Here is a 27,416-nt window from a genome sequence, read left to right as displayed (position 1 = left end):
TTTATGAGTTTACCCTGTATAACCTTTATACAGAGTAAAATGGATTTATTTGGGGTTTGGATCCCATTGGAAGCTGGGTGTCTGGGTGCTGGAGACAGGAGTACTTGCTGAGCTGTTTTCAGTTAAGTCTGTAGCTTTGGGGGCGTGGTTCAGACCCTGTGTCTGTGTTGCAGCAGGCTACCGTGTCTGGCTCAAAAGACAGGGTCCTGGAGTCGCAAGCTGGCAGGGAAAAACGGGCTCAGAGGTAGTTTTAGCACATCAGGTGACAGTCCCAAGGGGGTCTCTGTAACTGAACCCGTCACAATGGTAACATTAAGTCACTGTTCAGCTGTAAACTTTTGAAAAAACAACCAGAACCTTTTGTTCAGAATTACGAACAACCTCCATTCCTGAGGTGTTCGTAACTCTGAGGTTCTACTGTAGATTGATATGACAAACTGGTGGGGAGCAATGAAACTATTAGAATCAGTAGGATAAGCAGTGGTCACAGGACGCCAGCTGCCTAACCACTTTTACGTTTGTAGGCCCCATGACACAAGTGGGTTTCAAAGAAAAATGTAGAGAAGGACAATGTAATAGCCTTTTACAAGTAACCCACTATTCATAAGGGTCAGCATGGAAGATAGGCCCAATTCTAATCTTCCATTGTTTTTTTCCTCCAGCTGAATATCACTGGAGTTACTGTTCATTTACACAAGTGCACATAACTTCAGAATCAGGCCCCTGACATTGAGTTACACTGCACCTATTCATTTCAACATGGAAAACTAGTTAATATTTCACTGACATTCTTTAAGATTTTTTTCAAAGCAACTTTCATTTTTACACTTTGCCTAAATTGCATTAATATTAGAATCATAACAGGAAAGCTGAAATCACTGACAGAAAAGAAGTTCTGTCTCTTCAGCTACTGTTCAAGTCTTGTATATATAGTTTTTTACCCTAGCTTTCCTAAAACTTTTTTGGAACAAGAACTAAAGAATCAGTAGTGTGATCTCAAAGGTATTTTAAATCTTTGGATAAACAAAGAATCCTTTAAAGTGCTTCTGTTGAGTACAGCCAGTTTTTCCATAGACTTTAAGGCCAGAAGGGACGATTATATCATCTAGTTTAACCACCTGTATAGCACAGGCCTTTAAAATTTCACCCAATATCACCTCTGTATTGAGCCTTAATAACTTGCACTTGGCTAAAGCATATCTTCCAGAAAGGCATCCAGTCTTGATAAGAAAACATCAAGAGATACAGAATCCCAACAATTCCCTTGGTAGCTGGTTCAAATGCATAAGCACCTTCACTGTTAAAAATCCGTGCCTTATTTCTAATTTTATATGGTCTGGCTTCAGCTTCCAGCCATTGGTTCTTGTGATGCTTTTCTCCACTAAACTAAAGAACACTTTTGTTATCTGCATTTTCTCGCCGTGAAGGTACTTATACACTAATCAAATCACATATCAATCTATTTTGATTAATTAACCAGATTAAGCTTTAAGCATCTCACTGGTATTTTCTCACATCCTCAAGTCATTTTTGGCCCTTTTCTCCACCTTTTCCAATTTTTCAACATCCTTTTAAAAATAGGAAGCAAATATGGTATTCCAGAATAGGTCTCACCAGTGCCATATAAAGAGGTAAAATGAACTCCCTACTAACAACTCACTAATCTTGTTTATACATTCAAATGATCTCATTCCTTTCAGAGTCAGTGCTTTCCAAGGAACAGTTCCCCCATTCTACAGATATGGCCTGCATTCCTTGTTCCTAAATATATAATTTTGCATTTGGCTGTATTAAAATGCATTGTAACCAAGCGACCCAGATCACTCTGTACGATTGCCCTGGCCCCATCATTATTTATCACTCCATCAATTTTTGTGTCATCTGCACATTTTATCAGCAGTATTTACTTCTAGATCATTGATAAAACTGTTTAATAGCACTGGGCCTCATACAGATCCCTATGGCACCTCCCTCAGAACACCCCCATTCGATGATGACACCCCCCACGGATGACTACTTTTTGAGATCTGTCACTTAACCACTTAATCCATTTAATATATGCTTTATTGATATCATATTTTTCATGCTAATTTTTTAATCAAAATGTTGTGAGGTACTAAGTCAAACACTTTACAAAAAAGTCTAAATATATTACATCTACACAGTCATATTTTGTAAACCCAACCAGTAATCTCAAAGAACAAAATGCGTTTGACGAAAACTGTTTTCCATAAAAATATGTTGACATTATATTCCTATCCTTTAATTCTTTATCAGCTTAATGACATATGGATTTTTCCATTATTTCACTCAGAAATAGTGTCAGGCTAATCAGTTCATAGTTACCTGGGTCATTCCACCTGCCCTTTTTGAATATTGGCCCAATGTTAGCACTCTTACTATCTTCTAGGGTTTCCACCATACATTTATTTGACTGCAATGTAAAATTTATTCCCCTTTTCATTTAAGTATTCAATTATTAGTGAAGATGTCACACCCATTTACCCTAAAATACAAGAGAACTGCATATGAAATTATTTTAATAGAATATCAGGGTTGGAAGGGACCTCAGGAGGTCATCTATTCCAACCCCCTGCTCAAAAGCAGGACCCATACCCAATTAAATCATCCCAGCCAGGGCTTTGTCAAGCCTGACCTTAAAAACTTCTAAGGAAGGAGATTCCACCACCTCCCTAGGCAACGCATTCCACTGTTTCACCACCCTCCTAGTGAAAAAGTTTTTCCTAATATTCAACCTAAACCTCCCCCACTGCAACTTGAGACCATTACTCCTTGTCCTGTCCTCTTCCACCACTGAGAATAGTCTAGAACCATCCTCCCTGGAACTACCTCTCAGGTAGTTGAAAGCAGCTACCAAATCGCCCCTCATTCTTCTCTTCTGCAGACTAAACAATCCCAGTTCCCTCAGCCTCTCCTCATAAGTCATGTGTTCCAGACCCCTAATCATTTTTGTTGCCCTTCGCTGGACTCTCTCCAATTTATCCACATCCTTCTTGTAGTGTGGGGCCCAAAACTGGACACAGTACTCCAGATGAGGCCTCACCAATGTCAAATAGAGGGGACGATCACATCCCTCGATCTGCTCGCTATGCCCCTACTTATACATCCCAAAATGCCATTGGCCTTCTTGGCAACAAGGGCACACTGCTGACTCATATCCAGCTTCTCGTCCACTGTCACCCCTAGGTCCTTTTCTGCAGAACTGCTGCCTAGCCATTCGGTCCCTAGTCTGTAGCTGTGCATTGGGTTCTTCCGTCCTAAGTGCAGGACTCTGCACTTGTCCTTGTTGAACCTCATCAGATTTCTTTTGGCCCAATCCTCCAATTTGTCTAGGTCCCTCTGTATCCTATCCCTGCCCTCCAGCGTATCTACCACTCCTCCCAGTTTAGTATCATCCGCAAATTTGCTGAGTGTGCAATCCACACCATCCTCCAGATCATTTATGAAGATATTGAACAAAACCGGCCCCAGGACCAACCCCTGGGGCACTCCACTTGACACCGGCTGCCAACTAGACATGGAGCCATTGATCACTATCCGTTGAGCCCGACAATCTAGCCAACTTTCTACCCACCTTATAGTGCATTCATCCAGCCCATACTTCCTTAACTTGCTGACAAGAATACTGTGGGAGACAGTGTCAAAAGCTTTGCTAAAGTCAAGATACAATACATCCACTGCTTTATCTTCATCCACAGACCCAGTAATCTCATCACAGAAGGCAATTAGATTAGTCAGGCATGACCTTCCCTTGGTGAATCCATGCTGACTGTTCGTGATCACTTTCCTCTCATGTAAGTGCTTCAGGATTGATTCTTTGAGGACCTGCTCCATGATTTTTCCAGGGACTGAAGTGAGGCTTACTGGCCTGTAGTTCCCAGGATCCTCCTCCTTCCCTTTTTTAAAGATTGGCACTACATTAGCCTTTTTCCAGTCATCCGGGACTTCCCCCGTTCGCCACAAGTTTTCAAAGATAATGGCCAATGGCTCTGCAATCACAGCCGCCAGTTCCTTTAGCACTCTCGGATGCAACTCGTCCGGCCCCATCAACTTGTGCACATCCAGTTTTTCTAAATAGTCCCTAACCACCTCTTTCTCCACAGAGGGCTGGCCATCTATTCCCCATGTTGTGATGCCCAGCAGAGCAGTCTGGGAGCTGACCTTGTTCGTGAAGACAGAGGCAAAAAAAGCATTGAGTACATTAGCTTTTTCCACATCCTCCGTCACTAGGTTGCCTCCCTCATTCATTAAGGGGCCCACACTTTCCTTGGCTTTCTTCTTGTTGTCAACATACCTTCTTGTTACTCTTAACATCTCTCGCTAGCTGCAGCTCCAGGTGCGATTTGGCCCTCCTAATTTCATTCCTACATGCCCGAGCAATATTTTTATACTCTTCCCTGGTCATATGTCCAACCTTCCACTTCTTGTAAGCTTCTTTTTTATGCTTAAGGTCTGCTAGGATTTCACCGTTAAGCCAAGCTGGTCGCCTGCCATACTTACTATTCTTTCGACACATCGGGATGGTTTGTCCCTGTAACCTCAACAGGGATTAGTTGAAATACAGCCAGCTCTCCTGGACTCCTTTCCCCTTCATGTTAGTCCCCCAGGGGATCCTACCCATCCGTTCCTGAGGGAGTCGAAGTCTGCTTTCCTGAAGTCCAGGGTCCGTATCCTGCTGCTTACCTTTCTTCCCTGTGTCAGGATCCTGAACTCAAGCAGCAGACTTAATATGTATGGAATGTCTTATTTTATGAAGACAAAAACATTAAGCCACCACAGTGTCAATGTACTTCTCATAATTAGCTCACTGGAAACCAAAATATCTCATACTGCAAACCCTTAAATGTACTACACCTCTGTTCAAAGAACCGTCAGATTTCCCTCTCAAAAGCAAGGTACCTGCACTGCAGATGTCTCTGTATCACCTTTTCTATGTGTCACAGCCATGATCTGGAAGGACCACCTCCGAAGATCAAAAAACAGTTCAGTCTTCATGGTTATTCAATTTTTGGCCTCGGACATGCTGATGAAAGCGAACAAGGGTGCTGTCTGTGCTGTGGTCACTAGTTCACGAACGAATGGTTTGAGAAAACCACCCTGTTTCACATAGTCACAACCATTCAATGGAAGTTTAGGAGCCCACAGATCACTGCTCACATATGCTCTATTTAAACCACTGAATTAGAAGTGAAAAGGCTTCATTATTTCATTAGCACTCCTCTGACCCACCTAGCCTACTTAGACTATAGGCCTGGGGTTTTTTCCTCCTTTTTAGGGGGACTTTGGCAGAGAAGTAAAGGAGCCTAAGTCTTGAAAATCTTCCCCTTTTATCCAGACCCTACTTTGCCTACATATCTGGTCATCTCTCTGGTCAAAGTCTCCCTCTGGAGCAAATTAAAAATCCTACTCTACTTAGCGAGTGATTTTTGTTCAGCAATATAAGGATCTCCAGTGGAAGCTGAACATACCATTTCTACGACTCTATCAGCTTGAGGGAAAATAAAAGGATGATCTTTGGAGCTATGAAGTTTGTAACTGTGATTCCCTTGATTTTTGAGACCTGTAAAATATCAATACTAATCTCAGCTAGTTTCCTTCTGTAGTAAAGGATGTTTCTAGCCCTCTCATTGTGGACAGCCTTCACAATACAAATAAAACATTCAGGTAGAAAGTTTTTCAAACAGATTTTAACTTTTTAAAATTTAATTTATACATTTATTTTTAGGTTATTTTTAACAGGTGATACAAGCACCTCTAGCCCCTTGAAATGGTGCTTGAGACCAATTAAGGCCATAGGTAGGAGAGAAGTATTGCTTCAAATAATCATTTTGCTGGTCATGCTCTGGGTCCCTGTTCCAGCCTTGGAGAAATGTACTTTAAATCAATATCAATTTAGCTGTCCCACTAGATGACGGAGTCAGTCCATGCATCTAATTTGTTGTTCCTTGACTTTAGCAAAGCTTTTGGCACGGACTCCCACAATATTCTTGCCAGCAAGTTAAAGAAGTATGGGCTGGATGAATAGACTATAAGGTGGATAGAAAGCTGGCTAGATTGTCAGGCTCAACGGGTAGTGATCAATGGCTCCATGTCTAGTTGGCAGCCGGTATCAAGTGGAGTGCCCCCAAGGGTCAGTCCTCGGGCCGGTTTTGTTCAATATCTTCATAAATGATCTGGAGGATGGCGTGGATTGCACTCTCAGCAAGTTTGCAGATGACACTAAACTGGGAGGAGAGGTAGATGCCTCGATCTGCTGGCAATACCCCTGCTTATACATCAGGGGAAGCTGGATATGAGTCAACAGTGTGCCCTTGTTGCCAAGAAGGCAAAGGGCAACAAAAATGATTAGGGGACTGGAACACATGACTTATGAGGAGAGGCTGAGGGAACTGGTATTGTTTAGCCTGCGGAAGAGAAGAATGAGGGGGGATTTGATAGCTGATTTCAACTACCTGAAAGGGGGTTCCAAAGAGGATGGATCTAGACTGTTCTCAGTGGAAGCAGACGACAGAACAAGGAGTAATGGTCTCAAGTTGCAGTGGGGGAGGTTTAGGTTGAAATATTAGGAAAAACTTTTTCACTAGGAGGGTGGTGAAACAGTGGAATGTGTTACCGAAGGAGGTGGTGGAATCTCCTTCCTTAGAAGTTTTTAAGGTCAGGCTTGACAAAGCCCTGGCTGGGATGATTTAGTTGGGGATTGGTCCTGCTTTGAGTAGGGGGCTGGACTGGATGACCTCCTGAGGTCCCTTCCAACCCTGATATACTATGATTCTATGAAAATAGGGCTATTGTTTATTTACAGTAAAGAAAGCTGGGTTTGAAAGTCATCCACTTCTGTGTTGCTAGAAACAAAAAGGTACGTTTGTCAAGTCTTCAACTGTTATGCTCTGCAATGTTTGCTTATATTCCACTAACACTTTTTGTGACTGGAATTAAGTATCTCCACTGAAGTTTCCACTGCAAAACCCTTGCATGATTCTTTTGGCTATATGGAAGTTGCTCTTGACCTTCCAATACTGAATTTCCATCTTTATGTTTATCAGCCCTAGAGGCTGAGTTCTTCATATGGAAAACAGAACCAAAATGATTCAACTTTTAATACTTTCAGAAAAGCCACAAAAATGTTATTTTCAGTGTATTTTATGAAACTCTTCAGGTTGATATGGAACAAAATATGAGTGCTCTTGGCACATACAATGCCACAGCTGTTTTATCAGTATAAATTTGTAAATGTTCTTCATATTTGTCAAGCATGGACAGACAAAAAATAAATCCAATTACAAAAAGACTGTAAATTGTATATTTTTTGCACATCAAATATTAACAGCAGGCCTCTTTCAGTTGGCTTCACAATTACTTGTTACTAAGACTTTATCCACTCTCAAAATTGAATTAAAAGAGGCATTTAATACTATATAATTAATGCTTTATTCAAAGGGCCAGATAGGAGAGGGATACTTAACAAAATTAAGCCTTAAATGAATATATTTGACTATATATATAGTCTCATTGGACCTACATTAAATAGCTGGGGCTTGATTTATAAAGGAGGAACCTTGAGTTATGTGCTTAAAATATGAGGGGAAAGGACAGCACAGAACTAGCAGCCGAAAAGGTCAATGGGAGGTGCAGGGGTGTTAGCGACACTATATTAAAACTAAAAGAAATGGTCATTAAAAATTTAGAAACAAAACAAAAATATCCATTCATGATTTTACTAATATATATGAAAATTAAACAGGGCCTGAGTAAAAAACAAAACCTCAATACATATCCAGTTTCCAACTGTCAGATGAACTACTTCAGAATTTTCTTCAAGTTCTCCTGGCAAAAAAAATTTCCACATAATTTCAAAACTCAGACTATTGTAGGGTCACTGATCCTTGGATTCATAAATGTACAGTTGTGCATCTTTTTTCATGTATTACAATTAAAAAACACTACCTTCTTGCATAATTTTATTGTTTACAATCTGTCTTGCACATTGTCCAGATTGGGCAGCAGACTGGAATTCCATAGATTTGATTCAATTCCCAGCAATGTCACAGATTGCCTGGGCAAGTCACAATCTCTGTAGCCCCAATTCTTGACTGTCCTGTATTTTGTGTAGTCACGTACATCAGTGCAATGTGGATTTATGATGCCTCCATTCTGATCTGTACATGTGTAAATGACTACACAAGATGCAGGGCAGCAGAGAACTAAAGGCTCTGGGGCTCAATTACCTCTTCTCTAAAAGTGAAGGGACTATCATGACCGTCTAGACTGACCTCCTGAACATTGTAGGCCACAGAACCTCACCCACCCACTCTTGTAATAGACCCCTAACCTCTGACTAAGTTACTGGAGTCCTCAAATCATGGTTTAAACACTTCAAGTTACAGAGAATCCACCATTTACACTAGTTTAAACCTGCATGTGGCTCATGCCCCAGCCCCCCAGCAGAGGAAGGCAAAAAAAACAAAACAAAAAAAAACCCAAAACCCCAGGATCTCTGACCCAGGGGAAAACTTCTTCCTGACCCCAAATGTGGAGATCAGTTAGACACTGAGCATGTCAGCAAGACCCACCAGCCAGACATCTCGGAAAAAATTCTCTGTAGTAACTCAGTCAAAGCCCTCTCCATCTAGTGTCCCATCACTCAGCCAAAGTAGGTATCTGCTACCAGCATTCACAGATTGCTTACAATGGCATGTAGGCAGTCACATCATATCATCCCCTCCATAAATTTATCAAGCTCAGTCTTAAAGCCAGTTAGATTTTTTTGCCCCAACTGCTCCCCTTGGAAGGCTGTTCCAGAACTTCACTCCTCTGATGGTTAGAAACCTTCTTCTAATTTGAAGCTTAAACTTGTTGATAGTCAGTTTATATCCATTTGTTCTTGTGGCCACATTGGTACTTAACTCAAATAAATCCTCTCCCTCCTTCATATTTATCCCTCTGATTTATTTATAGAAAGTAATCATCTCTCTCCTCAGCCCAGGACCTTAGATGAAAAGAACACTGTCAAATGGAAATATCGTATGCAGTGTTGTTGTAGCTATGTTTGTCCCACCATATTAGAGAGACAAGGTGAATGAAGTAATATCTTCATTGGACCAATTTCTGTTGGTGAAAGACAAGTTTTTGAGCTTACAGAGTTGGTCCAATGAAAGGTATTACCTCACCCACCTTGTCTCTCTAAATGGAAATATGGTCAATTTTAAAAAAACAGTTAAAATACTATCAGATATTACACCTGCCTTTGAGTCCTCCAGAAAAGTTGGGGTTTTACAATCATATTTACCTATGTTTAAAATGGATGTCTCTCTTGTTTTTGTGTCACACACAAATAGCAAACGGAATTATTACAGAGGAAACTGAATATGGGTATACATAAAGTGTTGTTGATGCCTAAAACAACTGAGAAAAATGGAAAACATTTTCTTTAACCTATTTTGCTTACAGTAATCTTAGGTGTATCTTTCAACAACAGTTAAAAAAATCAGGTGTGATTTTTTAAAATTTAGCTGTATCCCTTAAAGGAAGTTATATTCACAATACACACTCTTTGCTGAACCAACAGCTACACACACATAAATGCATTGTTCCATTTTCCAAAGCCACAGCAAGACATGCTCACATTAGAGATCCAGCTCAGAGTTTCTACACTGCACACTCCATGTGCGCCTCCAAAATACATGCTGAATGAGAAATAAACTGTTCTTAACTAAATAACATTAACAGAAGTACTTTCAATCTTCATAGTCAAAACATGGTGTATGCCACAGAGAACTAGAACTAAAATCTGTGCAAGGCTCCAGGAGACAAATTCTGTTCTCAGTCACACCAAGGTAGATCTTGAGTTACTCCACTGAAGTCAATGGTGTAACTCCAAATGTATGGAGGTATAACTGGGAACAGATTGGCCCCCATGCTTCTATAGCAGACTAACTGAAACTTGCAGGATTTCTAAATTTTAAAAAACACTACATTTTGAGTTAAATATTAAATAATATATTCAGTGTAATAGCCCTTGTGTTATTTATTTGAATATTTAATTCAATTCATTTTGCAATGTTCTCACCCTTTCAGTCTTCAACATAGATTTGGGGGTGGGGGGCAGACAATGTATAATTTCATCATAGATTTGTCACAGAGAAGCTAAGGTTCTGGCTGATGATTAAGGGGTGGTTGGGGGTTTTAGTTCCTGAGAAGGCACAGGAAGAATTTTGGGGTTGCGAGCTGGGCACAGCTAGATTCTGAGCTAAAATAATCAGCAGTGAAATAGTTAATGCTGACATTTAAAATCGTCATCATTAGTTTCAGAGGTAACACTGGATCAGAAGAATGGGAGCAGTTCACATTTCTTGGAGCTATTGTTTCATGCAGTCTACAGTCTAAGTAAGACATCGTACCAGTTTTACATTTTATTCACTTTTTAAAGTTGCATCTTGGTTTCATTGACAGGATAAAGCTTCTAAAGGCCTATTAGAAGACTTTTAAACAACATTTAATATATAAAGTACTTCTCAACAAAATCAGTGATGGAGCTCATTTAAAATAGCAAGCCAACCACTAATTTACCTGTTTAATATGGCATATGGTGGCATCTCGAGGGACATCCAGGTTGATATAGGTTCCAGTTGGGAGCAGGAAGTCCACAGAGATTAAGCCATCAGCTCCTATCTGTGAATCCACTGCCCAGATGTCAAGGATGTCTGTCATGGCAGGAGGCATTATGGAACCTGAATATCATAACCACATGGACCTAGGAAAAATTAAAATTCAGAAAAACTCAGCGTTTTATAGTCAGACACATTTTAAATTCTTCTGAGATTTTGTATAGGTCTGCTTGCATAAATCAGCTTGCAAGACTGGAGCCTAGGGATTACCAATTTTGGCTGCATGTATTCCTAGAGGTTTAATCACATAACATAACCTTTAATTAAAGATTAATCTTTAATTCCTGGAGACTCCAGGACAATCCTGGAGGGCTGGCAATCCTACTGGAGCCTGAAATGCCTGATACTGCAAATATATGCAAGTAATCAACATCTCAGAGACTACACAAGTGACTAAAGATACTTCTGTGTGGTTGCAGGATCAAGGCCTAAATTACTATGTTTAATTATATATACAAATTTTTCACTAATTTACCTACCTACCAATCTCTGTTCGAAGTAGTGATCAAAAACTTGCACATACTAGAAATGGTTAAAATACCAAATAAATAGGAAAATGGATTAATCAAATCTGTTTATATATCTGAATATATGGTAGCATGTATATTTTAACGAACTGTATGTTCTACTGCATTCTATTATGTTATCAGGAATTATCATAAATGTTTTTACATGTATCTGCAACATTTAAAATCTCAACTAATTCCAATCTATTCTAGGTAGGTGTTCACAACCATAATAATAATAATAAAGTACATATTTGTACTAAGATAAGCCCCTAAATATTCCTGGGAATATTTCAGATTTGATAGCTCAACGATTATAGAAATTAACGTATTTCATTAAATGTGGTGTTCACATGTGTATAAATTAAAAACGTACAGATTAAGAAATCGATTACATTCATAGTATCATAGCATCATGTGTGATATTGAATAAAAGCACAAGAGTGGAATATTTAATTTTTTCCTATTGAACTAATTAAAAAATATGAATATGAGGAACTGCAACATTATTGGGGTAAAAAACAACACTTCTCTTGCATTGCATATAAAGAAACATGTAAATTGAAAATATTTTCTAACTGATTTGATTAACATTATATTCAAAGCTGGTGGTAAAATGTATGACATTTAAAATCAAAGTTTAAGTTGTCATTTTCAGATATCTTAAACATAATAAAATGACAAATACCGCGTTTGATAAAATGAAATCCCCCCAAACACATCCACTTTCAACATTTCCTAAAACAATATTTTTGATGCAGGTAAAATGCACGCTGTACTTACAAAGTTCAGCAATATAAAAACAAAGCACATCTCTCCTTCAAATACTTTTTATATTTACAAGCTTACACTGGCTGCTACCTACTCACAAATGGAGTGATTAAGGATTATAACAGCAACATGTTTATAAGTCTATTAAACCCCTTATTGGGGTTTAATGTCTTTTTTGTCTCGGGGCAGGAATCTCCTACTCTATTTCTTTGGGAGGGTGACAGAGTTCTCATTTGCTACGAATCCAGCTAATTACCACATCTAATTGCATTGACTAGACAACAAAAGAAACTCATGCACAATCAACACCAATATGAATCAGTTCAGTTCGTTCTTTCCGCTTGACTTCCCCAGCTTTGTATTCTGAGTCTCTTTCTCATCCTCCCAACAGTCCTGCCAGTTCTTCTCTTCCCCAAGTTCTATCTTTCCATCACCCCCACATCCACCCATCATTACCCCTTCTATTTTCCTCAAAAGCATCACTGCATTCAACATTACCCTCCAGTTGAGAGAGGCTGCACACTGCGCCCTCCAGACACAGCCAACACTGCTCCATTTACTGTAGGGTGGGTAGGGTCACAAGACTGCAGCAAAGCACTCCTTCATAGACAAAACAAGCTGTCTTTGTAGCACTCCAATCCTTTTTATCCAACAATATGAGATGACGGAATCACAGTCTGTCCAAGATTTTACTTAATCTGGTGACTAGATTGCTAGTATATCTCTTCTGCTTTTATCCTTCTTTCCCTTCTCCTTGTTTCTGTTCTGTACTGTGGGATCATACCTGTATTATTTCACCACTAAGCACTTCTACTACAACATCAGCAGGAGAAGTGGGATTTCAATTTTAAGAATATCCGTTTTACTCATCTGCTGCGCCTTCTGGAGCCACAGAAGCGCTATGTGCAAGAGCAGCAGACTCAATTGTGATCCTCTTCTGATACGCTTATGTACAGGGAAATTAAAAACAAAATGCAGCAACTGCGATGAAATCAAAATGCTGACTATTACAGCGCTAAGAAGTCTACCTTTGATGTAGTCTTGCTAACATGGTGTTCACATTTTGTTGTAATCCTATTACCAAAAAAAAAAAAAAAAAGTCCCTCCTGGACATAAGGATGTAAAATGTTAACCGATAAGCATTAGTTTTACCGATGAACCCGCCTTAGCCTTTAACTCCCACACCAGTCAGAGCAGCCCCAGCTGCCCCAGCCCTTTAATTGGTTAACCATTTAAATATTTTAATCATTTAAACAGTTAACTTTTTAAATGATATTTACATCCCTACCTGGAAGTAAAGGTACCTATACATGTGGTTACATCCAGAAGCAGTGTATTATAGTTTGCCACTTTGAGTACATGACTGACAAAAAAAATCAGATACATAATAGTTATGCTGTGTGTCAGACTTCATAAACACCCACAGGCTATATACGATTTGTAATTATAGCTTTATATGCAGGGGGTATTGTTTGTGCAATTCATTGACAACCTCTTTGTCTAAGTATAGTATTAGGGAATATCTTTATGAGATGTTATAGTCAAGCACACACTAGAACTATAGGAAAGTGCCCCCCACCCCATTTATTGGGAGGCATATGGGTTTACACCCTTAGATTCTAATCCTATTGCAGATTAGTTTTAGAAAAGAGTCTATAAATCAACTATGAAGCCCAATCACTGTGCTATCTAAGAACTTGACTGACTCTTGAAGAATGTATTAAATAGTTAAATGGCTGACAGTCCACTTTATAGCAACAGTCTCACATAAGTACAAAAAACAGTAAAACATCTTCAAGATGTAGAAGCAGACATCTATTCCACTCAAGTGTGCACATATCTAGGACGCTGAAGCCAGAAAACTTTGCTCAGTCCCTTATGGGATCCCCCCTGCCCACGGGCTCCTCCAGAGGCTATTTAAGGGTGGTGCTGCCACAACCCTCCTCAGTTCTTTCACACGAGAATCCATGATCCACCTTCCAATACAGAGGGGATGGAGGGTGGATCATGGAATACACATCTGCACCCACATCTCAAAAAACAAGTTAGTTACAGTACAGGTAATTAACCGATTTTTCTTCAAGTGGCTGCAGGACTTTATTCCACACAGGTGACTCACAGGCAGTAATGGAAGGAGGTGGGGCTTGGAGTCAGCTTAAACAGCAACTGAAGTACCGCAAGCCTGGCTTGACACAAGTAATTGGACATGGCTGAGGTCTCATTTCTTGGTAGACAGGATTAGGGAAGTAAATAGATCAGCAGGATAGAAACAAAAATGTCTGAACTAGCTAAAATAAGGGAGAGCAGTCAGGGAAACATTTACAATAGATAAAATACGTCATATGTTGCATGGACAGAGCATGCTGTACAGGGAATAGTTTCTGCAAGCGATCCAGCTATATTCACTTCTTGGACCAGATCCTGTGCTCCATTTAGGACTAAATCAAGAATTGCCTCTCCTCTTGGGGGTTCCAGGACTAGCTGCTCCAAGCAGCAGTCATTTAAGGTGTCAAGAAACTTTACTTCTGCATCTCGTCCTGGGGTGACACATATCCAGTCAATGTGGGAATAGCTGACATCCCCCATTGTTATTGAGTTTTTTAATTCTTATAGCCTCTCTAATCTCCCTGAGCATTTCACAGTCATCATCCTGGTCAGGTGGTCAGTAATATATCCTTACTACAACATCAGATATCTTATTATTATAGATTGGAATTCCAATCTATAGAGATTCTATGGTATAGTTTGGTTCATTTAAGATTTTTACTTCATTTGAGTCTATGCTTTCTTTCACGTAAGTGCCACTCCCCCACCAACACGACCTGTTCTGTCCTTTCAATATATTTTGTACCCTGGTATTAGTGTGTCCCATTGATTATCCTCACTCCACTAATTTTCTGTGGTGCCTATTATAGCAATATCCTCATTTAATACAAGGCATTGTAGTTCACCCATCTTATTATTTAGACTTCTAGCATTTGTATATAAGCACTTCAAAAATCTGTCACTTTTTAACAGTCTGCTATTACATGATGTAATTGAATGGACCTCTTTTTCATTTGACTGTTTCTTATTAGATCCTACCCATACTTCATCATCTTCCATCCTCTCCTCCTCACTAGAAGGCAGAGAACCTCCATTAATAGATCCTCCCCTAAGGGATGTGTCTGTCCAAACCACATGCTCCTTCACACTTGTCCCCAGCTCCTAGTTTAAAAACTGCTCTACAATCTTTTTAATTTTAAGTGCCAGCAATCTGGTTCCATTTTGGTTTAGGTGGAGCCCATCAGTTTAGGTCTTTACTACATTTTCTAAAAAGATCATTCAAAGCTAGGAGATGGCACAGAGGGATTGCAGAGTTGTTAGTGCTGCAGTCACACTTACCTCTTGCAACAGTCTAGGTTCTGATACAGTGAAAGTTCTGTCTCCTACAATCATGAGTCTCCCCCTATCAGTTGATAGTTATGTTCCAAGGCAACGTAGCTGCCATGGGAGGTAATGGTTGTAAAAGGAGAAGATCTCTCTCAGGTAGCTAGAGCCTAACTTATGGAGGACTTTGGCTAACATGCAGAAACTTTAAACTGTATTCTGTTCAACAGGAATCACTGCAGACAGAGGAGCACTGATGGTTATGCTCATGGCAACCTGTTCTACTAGGAAGATGCACTACTGTATTTTGTACAAACTGGAGTGTTTCAAGAGGTGTGGCTTCATTCCTAAATATATGTGAGTTACAACAGTCAAGCCTGTGTGTCAGAAGTTGATCTATCATCATGGCTATGTCCATGTAGGACAGCATTGAGCACAATCTTCTGGCCCATCACAGATGCTAGTAGGCATTTTTTGGCACTATGGCTATTTGGGTATCCAATATCGCTGAGGAGTCCAGAAGGACTTCAGAAGAGCGGGGGGCGGCGGGGAACCTTTTGTAGTGATAATCAAGGTGGGACAGTGGGGGGTGCAGGGGTCCTCAGACGTCCTTGTCAACTGCTGGAAATGGCCCACCTTGATTATCACTACAAAAGGTTCCCCGCCGCCCCCCGCTCTCCTGCTGGTAGTGGCTCGCCTTGAGTGTGTGTATGTTAACACCCAATGTTTCATGTTCTTTTTGTACATAAATCTCCCCACTGTATTTTCCACTGAATGCATCCGATGAAGTGAGCTCTAGCACACGAAAGCTTATGCTCAGATATATTGGTTAGTCTCTAAGGTGCCACAAGTACTCCTTTTCTTTTTGTGAATACAGACTAACACGGCTGTTTCTCTGAAAAAAGAACTCATTCTCATGCTGTGAACACTATTCAAATACCGATATTCAATAAAGATATAGGACTGATTGAATTTTACTATCTATTTTGTAACCAAGAAAACACAAACAGCAAAAAGTCCTAAGGTATTTATTTGGAATCTTTTTCTGATATCTGACATTCAATGTAATTTATCGGAAACCTTTCAGGTTCCATTCATATTTTTGGTTAGAACTAGAAATTACCCACATTAACCTGCAGTTTTGAACACTGCAAGAAGCCAGAATGTAAACTTTAACACACTAAACACTCATTTATTGAGATGTTTATTTAACATTCTGTTAATTAGTGAAACAGATTAGATTTAGAAACAATATCCAATCATGATTCTAGTTCTGCCACTAGCTGACATCATAAAGGTCAACGGAGAGCACGTATTTATACTGAAAACAGGACTGGTCACAAACACGGGACTGCTGTGAGAATGAGTCATGGGCCAAACTGTGTAACATGTGGTGACTGACTTAACAACCCTCACATCTAGTAACTGAAATTGTGCCAAGACATCTGGATGGTAAAAGGAACGATGAGAAGCATTTAAGAGATTTCAGCTAAAGGGAAAAAGTGCTATTTCAGGCTCCTAAGGTCAAAACTATTTGTGTCTACCGTCATTGTAAAAACAATTTATCATACAAAAGGAGGAAGTAATTAAGGCAGCACTTAATCTTGGTGTGTCCAGTATCTAGTTAAAGATTATTTTAGTTTACCAGCAGCATAGCTCCTTATATACCATTTGAAGTTACCAGTATTTTAAGTTGTGATTTTGCTAGATAAACACAAATATTTTCCTATGTAAAGTGCAGTTCTCTGAAATGTGAGTTTTTTAAAAAAGTACTTTGGTTTCATATGTGTGTGTCTCAGTAATTGTAGATCAATCTGCTCCATTGACAAGGTTCTTCTGTCTTAAATACTACCAATCCTAGAGACTCATCCAAGGATCTAAAAATTGAACCAGGTTAATTCCTGTTAGCATATCACTACCAGTAATAAAGATGCTGACAGTCAAATTATGTCTTTGTTACATCTGTATAACCATATTATGCTTCCATTTACTTTGGGGTTGCACTGGAAGGTTGTACCTGGAAGGCATAATTTGACCTGAAGAATCTTTATTATTGTTGATGGACCAGTTGTAAAGAACCCATCTTGAGTTCTGGATACCAGGCTGAGATTTATAGCAGAATCAGCTAAAAAAAATTAATTTGTTAACTGAGCAAATTTGAACTATAACCATTTAAACACAAACATGGGACCCTGCAGTAAGTCAAGCAATAGCATAACAGCTGATGTGTTAAACAACTATTTTATTGAAATTTTTGTTCTCTAAAAATACACTTCAGTAGATTTGCATGTTTGGGTCTGTGTTTCAAGCATGAGACCAGGTTGGAATACCAACAGTTTCAAAGTTTTCAGTCTCTGAGGAAACTTATAAAGTCATTTTGAGCACCCTTTCAGTTGGTGCTCCAGGTTGCCTTTATTCCTACCACAGCCAGTTCCTTTGAAAAGCAGGCAGGAACTCCTAAATAAAAGCTGATTAAAATATAAGTGTATACAAAAAAGGTAAAGCACTGAAATATAGATCCTCAGAGAACAAGTATTACAGGTAAGGAATATTTTGTCCAAGGGAACCACGAGAAGGGCTACATATATAGTTCCAAGTGACAGAGGATCAAATCTCTTTCATGGACATCCACTGATGTGGATGCTGCTCATGGATTAGATCTGCTCTTTCCACTACAACAGGAATAGTTTAGGCTTCCTTATTACATTTCCTTCCTCCTGGACTCTGGCAGCACTACTCTCTGAGCCTGCTTCATTCTGCCACCACCTGACAGAGAATGGGGTTAGTCTCACTGCTCACTACTATGGGAACAGTGAGAGTGAGAATCCTTCCTTTCAAACCAATGGGAAAATAAAATAATTGATTTTTTATTTTTATTTTTTAATATTCTCTACCTGTTGTGACATTTGTCACAGCGTGAACTGACCCACTAAGATGTATGCGGCTCAGCCTCACATCTGTGCCAGGTGTAGCCAGCTTCCCCAGGTGAAGGAAATTAATCCAGGGGTAACACAATGGGAATCTGTAGCTCACTAACCAGGCCTTTTGGGAATATATAAAAGGCAACCTGAATTCTGTTAGGGACAAGCAGATAGTCCAGCAAGGAATCGAGGGTCATGGAGGGGACCAGGGGAGAAGCTGTCCACAGGAAATGCTTGTCAGGAGCTACCTGCAGGGAGGGACAGGAACAAAAAATGTTTAAGATGGGAGTAATGAATTGGTGAACCTGTAGGAGGCTGAAAATTTCTAGGTTTAAAATTCAACTGTTTTGATAGTAAACCAGTCCCCAGGAGGAGAGAGCAATTACAAAGTACCAAAAGTGGTAGTTTCGTTTGGCTGCAGAAGGAGAAAAACTGATGCAGCAGCAAAGTCCAAAAATGGTTTAGGACAGCGTGGTACAAAACTTTTTAGAGCAGCCTGCACATCCTGGGTGCTGAATCTGTATCCCCTTTCAGCTCTCTCAGTGTGTTTGTATATGTCAAAGTAATCTAGCCCAGCTTGCCATTTATCATCCCTTCCACTGTTTCCCTCAGCAATATTTCAGTTGCCAACATTGGTAAAGGAAGGAATACCTCTGTTTTTGGCTGGAGAGAGCATACTCAAAAAGTTAATTCTGGAACAAATTAGGGCACTGACCATGGAAAAAAGAAGCAAAGACTGGAGTCTACTTTTTGTTTAAGCCATTTCATCTTCCATTATTTATACAGCCACCAAAAAGTGAACCTCACAAAACATATGGTTGTTTTTATATTATCCTAATCAACATCAAATGCAGTGTCTTATCTTTATGAAACCATCTAGTAAGCTAAATGCTATACAGCACCATAATATACTAAAAACATGCTTTTAGTACAGTATGATTGTGTTTAATTGGTTTCCAATATTTAAACAACTTTCTATCAAAGATAATTGTAGACAGTTTTAAAACTGAAGTTAAAACTTGATTCACAAAAGTAAAGATTGACAAAATATATGATCTTTCCCCAAGGTAATTACTTACATTTCCTTATGAAAACAGTAATCTTTGCCGAAAACATAGGTATAATTTTTTTTTAATCTTTAGAGCAGGGGTCGGCAACCTTTTAGAAGTGGTGTGCTGAGTCTTCATTTATTCACTTTAATTTAAGGTTTCGAGTGCCAATAATACATTTTAACATTTTTTAGAAGGTCTCTCTCTATACGTCTATATATTATATAACTAAACTGTTGTCGTATGTAAACAAGGTTTTCAAAATGTTTAAGAAGCTTCATTTAAAATTAAATTAAAATTCTGATCTTACACCGCCGACCTGCTCAGCCTGCCGCCGGCTTGGGGTTCCATTCAGCTAGGGCAGCAGTGGGCTAAGCAAGGCCTGTGGCCAGGACCCCGGCTGGCAAGGGGCCGGCAGCCAGAACCCCAGACCGGCAGTGGGCTGAGCGGGGCCGGGGGCCAGGACCCCAGATCAGCAGTGGGCTGACCAGCCCGCTGCCAGTCTGGGGTTCTGTCCGTGGGCTCCTGCCAGCCAGGGTCCCAGCTGCCGGCCCTGCTCAGACCGCTGCTGGTTTGGGGTCCCGGCCCTATCCACATAGAGTAGGTACCTACCTTCTCCCTCGTTCTAGCCATTCTCTTCCTCTCTCTACACTGAGATGAGGGTGGAAGTGCGCTGAGAACAGGGCTGGGGGTCATCTGGGCAGTTCCCATTTGGTGCGAGGGATGCAGGTGGGAGTGTGTGCAAGAGCTCCTGTTTGGTGGTGGGGGTGGGGATGTGCGGGGTGCAAGAGTCAGGGCATGGGGTGTGGGAGGGCTGGGTATGTGTGGGGGGTGCCGGAGTCAGGGCTGGGTTATGGGAAGGTTCAGGGGGCAGGGCACAGGGCTGGAGTGTGTGGGGGGTTGCAGGGGTCAGGGCAGTGGCCTGGGGTCGTGGGGGTGCTCCCAGCCCCCTGCCCTGAGCGGCTCACGGCAGGGGGCTGGAGGGGATATGCCGATGCCACCCCCTTCCCCAAGGTCCCCGAAGCAGAGAGTGCGCTGCAGCTCCGCTTTTCCCTCTCCCCTCCGTAGCAAGGGCCTTCAGCTGATCAGACGCAGGGAGGGAGAGGGGCAGAAACCCAGCACGCTGGGGGAAGAGACGGGGGGAAGTGGGAAGCTTGCCTGCCCGCAAGGAGAGAGCGGTGGGCAGGGGGCGGAGAAGAGCAGGCCGGGCAGGGCAGGATTTTTAATGGCACACTGCTTTCTACCAGGGTAGGCAGACGGCGGCGTGCCATTAAAAATTGGCTCATGTGCCGTCTTTGGCACACGTGCCATAGGTTGCCGACCCCTGCTTTAGAACTTTTTCAAGGTGAAAAAAAACTTTTTTTTTAAAAAAAACTCCGAAAGGGAAGGAAGGCTGCATTTATTTTCATTAAGAAAGTTAAGAATTCTACTTCCGCACATGTGCCATAGAACAAGACCAGAGTCTAAAACGCAGATAAGGTTAAACAAATTTTTAAAAAAGTAATAAAATTTTATGCCAATGAATGAATAACTGCAAAGCTTTCAAGTTGTGTTATGAAAATTTTGGATAACAGCTGGGTTTAGCTACAACCAGAAAAATTTACCCCCTAAGGAATGGCACAATGAAAATAAAGCAATTCAATTCAAGATCTCAATTCTGCAAAAATTATACACATGCTTAACTTTAATTACTAAAAATATTTTAAAAAGAGTCTTATTGAGGTCAGCAGGGTTACTCCTGGGATAAAGTGTTTAAGTCTTTGCAGGAAGCAGGTCCAATATTGCAAAGGAGAAACGCAAGTCTTCTATCTTGTATATAGCCAATCTCAGTGAGCTTTGTGATGTAGCAACATTATGTACATCAAAATATCATGGTAAACGTACACAAAATTATTGTTCTCACTAACCTTAGCACATGGTAGACACCTTTTTATGAAGCATTAAGAGAAAAATTTCCTTGAAAAATATCAATGTTAACTAATCCTAAATATTAGAACGCTAACGGCTTCCAGAATAACAACTTCATCCTGAATTATATTGGACTGCATGGTACTCTGAGGCTAAAAGCTGAACTCTGAATTTATTATAAATCAGGGTATGATTCTTACATGTTTAATAAGAAGCATCATATTACTATGCTAAAAATCATTTAAAAATTCCAATTCCAGCACATCCTTAAATTCAGAGAGGCGTTGTCTCAGAGTAATGTCTATATATTGTTTACATTATGTTTGAAAATTGAATTCAGAAAGTGTTGCCATTCATCCAGTTTAAACACAAATACTGGATAGCTATTCTGGGGACAAGAACTTTGTTGGCCTGTAGGGATGAGAGTGTGAGAGACGGAAGAGAGTGTGAGAGACAGAAATGAGTTAAAGAATTTAATTTATAACTTTTATTCACACTTTCCCTTTCAGTAGTCTGACAATCCTACATACTTTCTTTAAAAGTAATTATCAGCAGAAGACTATAGTCTATGAGAAACATCTTGCACCTCCATCAGCATCCATTTTAAATCATATGTGGCATATATCATCAAGTTATTGACATCCAAAATTAATCCAAGTTAGCTCAGTCCTTTTAAAATAAACATATTGGATCTTGTCTTGTATGTTTAGGTTGGCAATTTTCCTTTTCTCCTGAACTCCATACTCCAGAGATTAAATGTTTAAATAGGGACCTGACAGAGTGTGACGTTCCATTATTTTAAAATTAACAAAACAAAACCATAAAGCAGTACCTCATCTGCTAACATGAAGAATTACAAATTATTCACCAGAACAGAATGAAAGAGTGTGGGGCGCTGGAAAGAAAAAACAAATGTATCAGCAATTAGAACGTAAAATACTGAAGGCCTGATTATGACACCCTTACTTATGTCCAGTAGCACTTACTCTCCAAAACAATCTCATAAGGCAAGAATACAATCTAATCCTATATGAATTCTTCATATACTTTAGAAATCAGTAGTAATTTGTACATCTGAAAGCATATTGTGTACCCCATCACCAGCCAAGACGTGGTCAGAATTCCTTTAAAATGAAATACCAATACTTGACCTCAAACTGATATACTGAAAACTGGCATAAAATGTTCAGATATGCACTAAGAAAAGGTAGTGCTCCATCATGCAGGAACTGTCTCTTTGTTCTGTGTTTGTACAGCACCTAGCATAATGGGGTCTTGGTCCATGACTAGGGCTCCTAGATACTACAGTAATACAAATAATAAATATTAAATCAGTTTATTTTAAGCTGCCTCTTTCAAATAGAAAGCCACAATTTAAATATCTACAAGGGACTAGCTTAAATGATTTGTATTTGATCAACTGAGTAAAACTTTTAAATACAGAAAAGCCTTTTCTATTCTAGTTTTCGCTGAAAACTAATATGAAGTTTTAAGTAGAAGGTAATAACATGAAAAAACTAAATTTGCTCCCGTTAACTTTGTCAATTTAAAGTTCTACTTGCCCAGTATTTAACTTTGTGTGTTGTAATAACTTGTTGCAACCGTTAAACACCACATGTCAAGATGAACACCATTGCCATCAATACAGTCTTTATTTACTACTTTTTCTGTCATGTGGCAGTCAAGAGACTAAGACTCTTGCAGCACTGAAAACAGTTAGAAAAGGCCACAACAATATCTCACTGTCCCTGGCAGACTAGAGAACAATCTAACCACAGTAATATACTAGGAAACAGCAGCAGCGTAACACATAGGTCTAAGGACAAGAACACCAGGCATTGACAACATCATCTTTGTAATCATTTTTCTAAATACGTAAACATTCAATACTCTAAAAATCAATAAAGAACCATGAAAGGAAACATTTGAGAATGAAGGAGAGAAGGGTATCTGGTGACAAAGCTGGATAAGCAAGTTAGAATATGAAGTGTGGTTTGTTATACTTTATGACATTTTCAAAATAAAACATCAACAAAAAACCCTTCTTACTTACTCAAGGGAGAAATTCACATCCCTCATGCAGAGCTTGTGAATGGGATGTGTCCAAGGGAACTGATGCACACATTGGGTGATATATGGAACTGAAAACTTTTCTTCACTTAAAACTGAAAGTCAGTGTAAGAGAAGTCCCTAGCCCCAAGATCTCAGTCTATACGAGACAAATGATGGAAGAAAAAGCATTAGTATTTCCATTTTACAAACAAGAACTAAGGTACAGACAGATTAAGTGCTTAGCCCAAATTCACACTGCAAGTCTGTGGATTTTTCTTGGGTCAATTGCATTTCCTGAACAGAGTGGAAGCACTGCGGCCTTGCTACATTTTATCCATCTGCAGCTGTACAGGTCAATTTCAACTTAAATGGTTCAACAATTAAAAAAAAAAAATACAAATAGCATGATTAAAAACACTGAAGTCAGTGAAGCCAGAAGATATTTTCATCTGAGTACTTTCATATACAACTGGCATTCCAAAATTATGGCAGAGCTTATAAAATTCAAAACACCTAAAACGTTGCCATGAAGAGGTTTTTCTAAATAATAAATTACTAAAAATATTGCATCTATTTCCCAGGAGTCTGTTTAAACTGGCATGAACTGACTATATGCAATAAGAGACTAGATAGCCCCTTTTAGTGAGGACTGTTGATGAAATTCGATTTTAAAAAAATAAACAGCATTTACCTTTCTGAGAAAAATGTAGACACATAATATGGCATATATTTTAAGCTTATTGCTTTAATTGTTGGGTAATGTTTAGACTGGTATGAAAAAGATGTGTATGAATTTAAGCAATCAAGATAGATTTCTTCCTTTTCTTTTTAAACTAAATATACAAGTAAGCATTTCCAGCATCAAAAATTAAGAATTGTTGGGCTTTTTATATTGTTTTGTTCAGTTAATTTTTGTAGCCTTATTTCATTTTAACATTATTCTACCACCTCCCTCATATTTTAATCTGCATTAAACAACAAAAGTTGAGGACAAGATTTTCAAATGTGAGTACCTACAGCTGAGCTTCTACTTCCATATTTATATAGTTAAATAAAAACAGTTATCACTGGGTAGTTAAACCTCCCAATGACTCCAAGTACATTTGTAGGTTCTCAAAACAAGTGATAAAAAAATCAGGCCTCTGTTACTAAAGTTACAAGCTTAATTTTAGGCACCCCAGTTTGAAAAGTCTGTCTTGAATTTAATTAGCATTACTCCTGGGGGAATTCTGTGTCACTGTGCAATGCAGAATTGTGCAGAAATTAACGCTGTGTGCGCAGAATTTCCTTTCCCCCACAGAAATGGACTAAAGTGCTGCTGGCCACCACTAGCAGCTGCCGAACCTGGAAGAGCCCAGCTCACACATAGAAGACACTGCCAGTGGCAGGTGGAGGGAGCTAGAGGGTTCCTAGCAGCTGCAGTTCCCAGCACACCCTAAGGGAAGGAGGCAGCAGCGAGCAGGAAACTCCATGCAAGGTTGGGACCAAGCATCCGGCTGTTTCTCCCTCTGGATCCCTGGGCTCTGTGGGGGAGGAAGGGAGACAGGTGTCTGGGTTGTGGGGGCCACGGATGGGCTCTGATGGGGGGAGGGTATGCACCATTGGTGTACAGAAGGATTTGGTCATGGGGTTCACGGAGAAGTTGAGGCATGTATGTGATAGCACTCCCCCACACTGACTTTAGTGACTATAGTGACTCCCCTCACTATACAGCTGACTTTTCTCACTCCACTACAGTAAAAATCAGTTTTGATTGGTCAAGAAGCAAGGGGGATTAAAAAGGGGTCAGCGACGCAGCTGCTATACATGAACTCCATCTGAACTTTCTTACCGCTGTTCTCAGAATATGTTTCCATCTCCACTGGGGCCACTAGGCACTACTGTAATACAAACAGGAATAATGCACACACTACATAGAGGATTTATTGTAGAGTGCTGTTTGAAACTTTCAAACATTCTGATTGAGTTCTGTTTAAATTTCAAAGTATTTGATAACCTCTTGATTTTATGCCAAGTATTGACAAAACATTGAAATGAAGAGATAACGATATGGATATTTAATCTGAAGGATTTGACCATTTTTATGAAGTATTTTAACCTGCAGTATTTTTTAAGAATTTAGGCAGCCCCTCAGAACAAGGGGCTTGCATTCGGGTTTGCAGTAAGAGTTTCAGTACTGCTTAAATGAAGACACTTAAATGTTCAGTATTAACTAACCTACTGCAGTCAAGAAGGGAGTATTTGCTTTCCTTAGTTATGAAAAATACCAGTTCACAGGTCTGTGATGTTGCACCCCATAATGCTTTATGGAAACATGCTTATGAAAGTAAATATGACATAACTGGAATATGTTTTATGCTAGATATGTCATGTAACATCTCTGCAAAGGTTATGATCTACTGGATATATTCATCTTATTTGTATGAATGTATCACTTCTGTATTCAAAGTTAGGAATATTGGCTATGTACTTGCTTAATTTTAAGTAGCCTCAGTGAAGCAGTTGGTCAGCTTTCTGAGAAAAGACTATTCTCAGTAAGTGCCCAATCAAGAAACACTTAAGCTAACAATGAACTTGGAGATGCCAACCCACATCTGACCGTTCCCGGGAATGCGGCCTGGCTGGTAAGGAACTCAGTCATGCACGGACATGTGACTTGCCCATGTGACTCCAAATCTCCATCTTGGAGCTGGATTTTGGATAGGAGAGAGGAGGGGGTCTCCACCCACAAGAGAAAGTCTATTTAAGCCCCTGGGAGACCCCTCCATTCTGTCTTAAACTGGCACAAAAGAACCTCTCCACCCCAAAAGGATACCTGAAAGAAACTGGAACAAAGGGCAGTAACCACAGGGGTGTCAGTGATTGCTGGACCCAGACAAAAAGGAGGCTAGTCTGTAAAAGAAACTTATTGGAATATTTCTGAGGGTGAGATTTCATCTATAATCACTTTCTTACTTATCAGACTTAGACTTCCGTGTTTTATTTTATTTTGCTTGGTAATTCACTTTGTTCTGTGTGTTATTATTTGGAACCACTTAAATCCTACTTTTTGTATTTAATAAAATCACTTTTTACTTATTAACCCAGAGTATGCATTAATACCTTGGGGGGGGGGGTGGGAAACAGCTGTGCATCTCTCTATATCAGTGTTATAGAGGGCGAACAATTTATGCATTTACCCTGTATAATCTTTATACAGGGTAAATGGATTTATTTGGGGTTTGGATCCCACTGGGAGCTAGACAGCTCAGTGTTGGAGACAGGAACACTTCTTAAGCTGTTTTCAGTTAAGCCTGCAGCTTGTGTGGGACGTGGTTTAGACCCGGGTCTGTGATTGTAGCAGGCTAGCGTGTCTGGCACAACCAGGCAGGGTTCTGAATTCCCAAGCTGCCAAGGAAAAAACAGGCTTAGAGATAGTCCCAGCACATCTGTTGGTAGCTCCCAAGGGGTTTTCTGTCATCCAACCCGTCACAAGGTCCTTCTGGGCTTTCGATAGAAACACTTGATCTCTTCTTCCCTACTAATAGTGAATACAATTAGCAGCTCATCATTGTTTCAATGTGTGGGGTTACTTTAATTTTTATTCCTTTGTTTGGAGCTGCTGTAACACATGAGAAGTGTCTGTGGAGTATAATCAGACAAACTTTTTTTTTCCAAAGCTGGCAATATTTTAGAATAAAAATGGTCCCCACTAAAAATCATTGTGCTGAAAGTCTGTTAAAGAAGAAGCATTACAAATGGAATTCTATTTCATATGTACGAATTTTGCATTAATTCCTTTTGGAGTTTGTTATAAAAATGTAATGCATTTGAAGACCACAAGGTCCTTTCATGTTGTTATTTTTGGCCATGACCTTTCTAGGACATACTAGACTGACCTGGAAAACCAATGCATAAAGTAAAAATAACCTTTGTTCTTCTGGTTTTAACTATTCTTCCTTCATCACCACAACATGCAAGTTACATACAGATGCTAAATCACAGAATCGTAGGATTAGAAGGGACCTTGAGAGGTCTTCTAACACAGTTCCCTGCACTCAAGGCAAGACTAAGTATTATCTAGACCATCTCTGACAGGTGTTTGTCTAACCTGCTCTTAAAAATCTCCAATTACAGAGATTCCACAACCTCCCTAAGCAATTTATTCCAGTGCTT

General features: G+C 39.8%; 1 protein-coding gene across 17 annotated transcripts in view; it reads right to left on the bottom strand.

Moving 5' to 3' along the window:
* Nucleotides 1-27,416, bottom strand: part of PIK3CB (phosphatidylinositol-4,5-bisphosphate 3-kinase catalytic subunit beta) — a 186,912-nt gene that overhangs the window by 94,072 nt on the left and 65,424 nt on the right. For 12 of the 17 annotated variants that reach the window (XM_073360002.1, XM_073359996.1, XM_073359999.1 and 9 more), the window contains one exon: nucleotides 10,588-10,771. In XM_073360002.1, the coding sequence (XP_073216103.1) occupies nucleotides 10,588-10,740 (153 nt within the window). In that variant the 5' untranslated portion in view covers nucleotides 10,741-10,771. Of the gene's footprint in view, nucleotides 1-4,920; nucleotides 4,985-8,350; nucleotides 8,353-10,587; nucleotides 10,772-11,164; nucleotides 11,189-12,460; nucleotides 12,802-23,262; nucleotides 23,419-27,416 lie in introns of those variants that run through there. The other 5 variants (XM_073360010.1, XM_073359994.1, XM_073360004.1 and 2 more) reach the window with 5 other exon arrangements.

Source organism: Lepidochelys kempii, chromosome 9 (genome assembly GCF_965140265.1).
Source record: "Lepidochelys kempii isolate rLepKem1 chromosome 9, rLepKem1.hap2, whole genome shotgun sequence".
NCBI lineage: Eukaryota > Metazoa > Chordata > Testudines > Cheloniidae > Lepidochelys > Lepidochelys kempii.
Note: the sequence above shows the minus strand (reverse complement) of the source record. Positions and strands in the feature narration are given on the sequence as shown.